This window comes from Jatropha curcas, chromosome 11 (genome assembly GCF_041381405.1).
Source record: "Jatropha curcas cultivar XTBG-Jc1 chromosome 11, XTBG_Jcur_1.0, whole genome shotgun sequence".
NCBI lineage: Eukaryota > Viridiplantae > Streptophyta > Magnoliopsida > Malpighiales > Euphorbiaceae > Jatropha > Jatropha curcas.
The window spans coordinates 830,629-836,809 of record NC_143161.1 but is presented as its reverse complement, the minus strand read 5'-3'; the positions used below and the strand labels follow the sequence as shown (position 1 = coordinate 836,809).

At 36.1% G+C, this 6,181-nt stretch overlaps 1 protein-coding gene across 1 annotated transcript; it reads left to right on the top strand.

Moving 5' to 3' along the window:
• The first annotated feature begins 300 nt into the window (after positions 1-300).
• On the top strand, positions 301-1,885 carry PUB8 (plant U-box 8). The gene has a single exon (XM_012236055.4). The coding sequence runs from the start codon at positions 497-499 to the stop codon at positions 1,619-1,621; it is 1,125 nt and encodes a 374-aa protein (XP_012091445.1). The 5' UTR covers positions 301-496; the 3' UTR covers positions 1,622-1,885.
• Positions 1,886-6,181: the final 4,296 nt, after the last annotated feature.

The following is a 6,181-nucleotide window of genomic DNA, read 5'->3' as shown; positions in this document are numbered from 1 at the left end:
CAAACAAATTAAAATATTAATTATTAAAAAATACTGAATTATTTCATATGTCTATCAGAAATATTGAAACACTTTAACCTAGTTATTGAATTATTAAAACCTTTTTCCTTCCAATGTGGAAATTTAAGGTTTTTAATCTCTTGGCTTAGAAAAATAGAAATGCTTTCCGAGAAAAGGAAAAAAAAAGAAAAAGAAGAGATAAACAGTCGTTGGTCCCCTATTTCAATTTTCAAAACCACTATTTTATAAATAAAAATAGAGTGAGGGCAAAACCGCCATTCGCTCACTTGCTTAGTTAGCCTCACATAAGCTACGAAGCAGAAATTGTCTCCTCTGTCCCTCTCCTTCCTTCCCTCCCTTCCTCCCTCTTTCTCCCCCGAAAGCAGTTCCAAAAACCTCATAAAACCTCCTCCCCAAGTTGTAGAGAGAGAAACTGAACTTCATCTAGAGAGAGAGAGAGAGAGAGACTCAAAATTTGAGTCACGAGTTGGGGGAAATGACGACTCAGCTTCCGGATGATTTCAAGTGTCCGATTTCTCTTGAAATAATGTCCGACCCGGTAATCCTGTCATCGGGTCACACCTTTGACCGTGCTTCTATCCAGCGGTGGCTAGACTCCGGCCATCGTACTTGCCCAATCACTAAATTACCCCTTCCTGAACACCCTCCTCTCATTCCCAACCATGCTCTTAGAAGTCTGATTTCCAATTATACCCTCCTCTCTCCACGAAAATCACAGCCTAACCAAACGCAGTCGCCATCTGAAAAACCACAAGCTCAAACCCTAATCGCCAATCTCACTTCTCCATCTTCGCCTATGAACTCCAAGCTCGACTCGCTTTCCCAGCTCACCAGACTCACCAAACTCGACCATGCCCTTCGCCGCCAGCTGACCGAGTCTGGAGCCGTGTCTGCTGTTCTCAACTGTGTCAATTCACCAGAGTCGGTTCTCCAGGAGAAAGCCCTATCTCTATTACTAAATATCTCACTCGACGACGATAACAAGGTGGGTTTAGTAGCGGAAGGGGCAATTGGTCGTGTCGTCGCGGTTCTCCGGGCTGGCTCGTCTGATAGCCGTGCCATAGGCTGCACTATCTTGACTAGTCTGGCAGTCGTAGAAGTGAACAAAGCGACAATCGGATCATACCCGAATGCGATTCAGGCGTTGGTTGCACTACTAAATTATGGCAAAGGTAGAGAGGTGAAAGAAGCAGCAACGGCGTTGTATGCTATCTGTTCTTTTCCTGATAATAGAAGGCGGGCTGTGGAATGCGGGGCAGTGCCCATTTTGGTAAGGGTAGGCAGTATGGGGCTGGAGAGAGCAGTAGAAGTCTTGAGTGTTTTGGTGAAGTGTAAGGAAGGGAGAGAGGAAATGGGTCGGATTGGTGGATGTCTGAGGGTTTTGGTGAAGGTGATTAAAAATGGAAGCCAGAGAGGAGTTCAGTGTGGGCTTTTCACTTTGAATATTTTGTGTTGTTACAGTGAGGAATTTTGTGGGAAAGCCATGAGGGAAGGAATTCTGGAGGTATGTCTAGGGCTGGTGGAGGGTGAAAATGAGAAGATAAGGAGAAATGCTTCAAGTTTGGTGCAAACGCTAACTGGTTGTCGGTTGATGGAGTGATTGAGGTAGCTGTCGGTTATGGATGGAGGTGAGTTGGGGACTTTTGGGTTTGTATTTTTTTGGTATGGATTCTCTCCTTTGTTGGATGGTTCTGTTCTGTGTACAAATGAAAGAAAAAGATTAGTTTGATGAGGATATGCTCCTTTAAAAAAAATTTTGTACATTTAATAAATTACTCTCTGAATCCAAAATGTTGCAATAGAAAAGGTTTCAAATTGTTACTTAAAATTGTAATATATCACAATTTAGAAAATTTTCTCTCAACCGCGTTAGATTTATTTTCCCTGCTTCTTCATATTACAGTACCTTATTGTTTTTCAATTTGGAGGTACGATGAATAGCATCTGAATCATAAATTTTATAGGATATCACAGTTACTTTGGTTTAAAATCCTGAAATTAGAAAAAAGCAGGAAGCAAAACCTGTTTATTTTAAATTAAATTTTAATCCTTTTAAGTTTGTTTGAGACTGCTCTACAGCCATTGAATAAGCATCGTTTCGATTGTGTTCAACTCGTTGCTGCCCCTAATCCATTCTGGTGTAGAGTTATATTATTTCTGGCTTTCTGTTTCTGGGTAACATGGGGAATAATGGGTTCTCCCTCAAGAGCTTGGAGATGGAACGCATTCGGTCAGAATTTCCTTGATACTCAAAATTTCTCAGCGACTTACTTCAATTTATATTGTAGATATGTAATTATTCTTAGAGCTGAATAGGTCGTGATAGTTTTTATTTTATTTTATTTTATAATATGAGCTCTTGATATGAATGGATGGTATTAATGAGAAGTGGCAATGGCATTTGAAAGTACTTAAAGGATAGTGTGCTTTTGTTTAAAACATGAAATGGAAAATGATTTCTATCAGATTTAATTCTCATGCTATCTAGATTATAGAATCCTTCCTAAAACAGGTTTTATGGCTCAAACGAATGAAGATTTGATTTACAATGATTCTGTGAGGGCTTTGAATACTTGTTTAGTGGGGTGGAGAAATTTTGGAGGGAGTTCATATTTGTTTTAAAAGCTATTTTCTGAAGTTTGCACTGATCATCATCATTTAGTAATTAAGCCAAGGTTGTTATCGACAAGGAAATATCCAAGCTGTCCTTTTGCAGGTAGATGAAGAATATTTTTGTGCAGATTAGCTTTATGCTACTTATAAATCTAATACTGGCTTATGTGATGTTACTTTCTAGTTGATGCACTCCCAGTCGACCCTAAATTAAGCAACTGTCTGCATTATTAGTATTATCTGTTCTAAAACCACGACCTTTTTCCTTTTTATGTTTGTAATGGATTTTCCCCTTAGTTCAATATTTTGCACAAGTGAAAAAAGGCTAATTTTTGGCCATCTTTTTATATATTCTATTTTGCTTGCTCGTTTCACTCTTAAATAAGTTATGCTACCTTTGAAATTGTGATGGATTTTGCTCTATTATCATGGCCAACTACTGTCGACAATTTGCATTAATTGGTGGTGTAGGTTGCTTGAGCTTACTTGGTTCTAATTATTAATGTCTAATTGGTTTAATATGATTAGTAATCATTCCTTCTCTGTGGCTGGATCATATTTTACTGCAGCTTTCTATGAAGTTTCAGTCTTAGTTAAACGTCTAGAGCCTCAGTAAATGGCTGCATCTGGAAAGTCATAATGGAATGTCATCAGATGTAAATTTCAGTGTATATATACTAAAATATGATATGTTGTATTTCTTTACAGCTTATTAAACATAACCTGATCTGTGACTCTGTGCATCTGTCTTTAAGCATAAAAATGTGAACCCAGATAGATGCTACGCCTATTCTATACTATGAATGATTGGAAGCTAAGAGTCTATTCAAATTTTTAGGTCGGTGGAGTCATATTAGTTAGTTAATCTCAGGTGAAGTTGATGTCTGTTCATCTGACCTGAAAATCTTGCTTAGGTTGGTAACTGGTGTTGGTAGGTTGATTCTGCTAGTCAAGCCACCAGAAGCAGCAAAGGTACGCACATTCAATTAACTTAAATGTGTTGCCTCCAGTATTGTTTAAATTATATATATATATATAAAGAAAAGGTCAGAAATGAGAAAAAGAATTATCTGAATATTATATGGTTAAAATATTTCTTAGAAATTATTTATCGGGCAAGAGTAGGTGGGATGCAGAATTTGTGTTTTGCCTAGTGAGATAAAAGACAAACCATTTGTTCTTTTTGTGGTTAGTCAGCAGTATCGACGGAGGCATGCGTGGAATAAAATAACTGGGGACAAGAAAGAAGCTTCAAACTGAAGTGAATGTCTCCTCAAAGAAGTAAAGTTTCGTACTTTTACTTTACCTTATCTTTTATTTGACATGCTACTATTGGTAGAATTTCCAAAAGCCTAGTGTTTGTATTCTTATTTCTACCCTTTCTATTTTAATAATGTTCTTTCTTCTGTTTTCTTTTATTTGACAAAGACGTTCCTCAAGTGAATAATCAATGATATATAAGAAAGAAAGAGCAATAGATCAATGCAAGTCATTGTCTCCTCTGTAGTGGTATAGGTCTATCAATAAAAACTTTTGCTGAATACTGTTTTAATTGATTACCAAATTTAGAAGTGATTTAAAAGTTTGCTTCTCTCTTCTTTCTGGAATAATGAAGTGAAAACTATACTAAATTCTCTATTTAATGGGTCTATTCAGTAATATTAACTGTTTCAGTAACTGTTAGCTTTTAAATATTTCGTAAATATAACTGTTTAATTAGCTGTTTAACTTAAAATGGTAAAAAATATATATATATTAACTGTTTAATTAGCTGGATTGGAGAAAAAAAAAAAACTATGGGTATTGCTGTCAAAAAAATTTAATTAATCTCATTAAAGGTTGACACGTTTAAGGTTTGATAAAAATGTGGGCAGCAAACTAATCTTATTTTTTGTTCCTAATATTGATTTGAGAAGCTTACTGCGATTATTAACAAGTTTAATGCCAAGATTCTCTTGAATCTTTTTGGTAACTTTTTTACATTGCAGAATCAAGAAAATGAAAATCGAAAGCTTTTTGGTTTATCTTCTGGGCCTGGTTTGGTTGCTTTGCAATTGATCGAGATTGGCAATTCATAGTCTGGTTACTGAAGCCTTATTTGGGCTTCGAAAGGCCTGGTTAACTGTACATTTCAAGTTAGGAGCCCAATCTATAAGCAAGTATTTTCCAATCTGTCTAAACTTGTTTTTGCGTTTGGGTAGTGTTTCTTTACAACCATTTTTTTAGAAGTAAAGATATGTTCGAATCAGTTTACTAAATTTCCTCTCCTAATGGCCTTAAAGTTTCACTCTCTCGCATGGGTTCTTTACACCATTTTAATATATTATCATCCTTTTGACTTGGCTACTGTTGCAAGGTTGACCAAACAGTGTCGGAATTATTGATTTTGTTGAAAGAAAAGAAGGATTGTGGCAAAACATGGAACGCAATGAAACATACTGCTAACGTGTTTAGTGGCGAAGCCATAAAGGAACAAGAAAGCTTCACCAACCAATCACCCACCGAGAAAAGAAAAAGCCAAATTTGAAGCCATGATTAGAGAGTAGAAGGGTTCACGTTTATATACGAGAAAGAAAGATTCAGAAAAACCTTTGGTCTCCCTTCTAAGCAAGCAATGGTCTGTCGGTAGGGGCCATTGGCATTCGTGGATCACAAGCCAATATTTCTCCTTCTTAAGCCCCTGAACTGTGGGTCCAATCGCCCCCACAAATAAGCACGATAGACTTATTCGTTAAGCGAGTGATTACGTGATAAATCACGCACATTGTTGTGAAATTAAACATTAAATTCATAAAAAGCACTCATCGAAGACGCAGCCACCGATTTCAAAACGAAGTAATTTACAGAAACGAAACAAGTACTAATCTCAAAAGACAATTAGTCTAATATTCAAAAAAAACGTAGGAAGATGATTAATTAAACTTGTTGAACACTGATTGCAGGTAGAATAACTAAATAATGATGCAGAGCATAAAGGGGAGAGAGAGAGAGAGAGAGAGAGATGTAAGTAAGTTAAAGTAGGAAGATCACATGATAATTTGTACTTATTGTAATGGCAATCTTATAATTACTGCAAATGAGTAGTAGGAAGTAAATGGGATACTTTGACGAGCACGCTTGAAGACAAGGGCCATTGCTACCTACTTTCGATTCCTCTACACACACACACACACACACAATATCATGGCTCCTCTAATTAATCGCACCATCGTCCCCATTGTTAGTTTCATAACTAAGTTATTGTTTGGGACCCATTTGATGCACCTCTTGAACCCTTGCCAATTTCTTATAAATAAATAAAAAGCTTAAAAATTATTATATTTCAAAAAAACATTTTTCTTAATTTTTTTTTTTTTTTTTGCATTTTTTTTTTTGCATTATTCAGAAAAACATTTTGAAACTCTTTATCTTGATTAGGTTCAATTTTGGAAAACCTGGAAAAACAAAATCAAAAAATGAACTAATAGCATAAAATTAGGGTTTCCATTTTTCAATTTAACAATTAGCTTCTAGAACATGATTCTCCAATCTCATATCAAGCATTTCT

What these genes read in the sequence shown, in the direction of transcription:
- PUB8 (XM_012236055.4), top strand. Translation starts at nt 497, where the DNA reads ATGACGACTCAGCTTCCGGATGATTTCAAGTGTCCGATTTCTCTTGAA.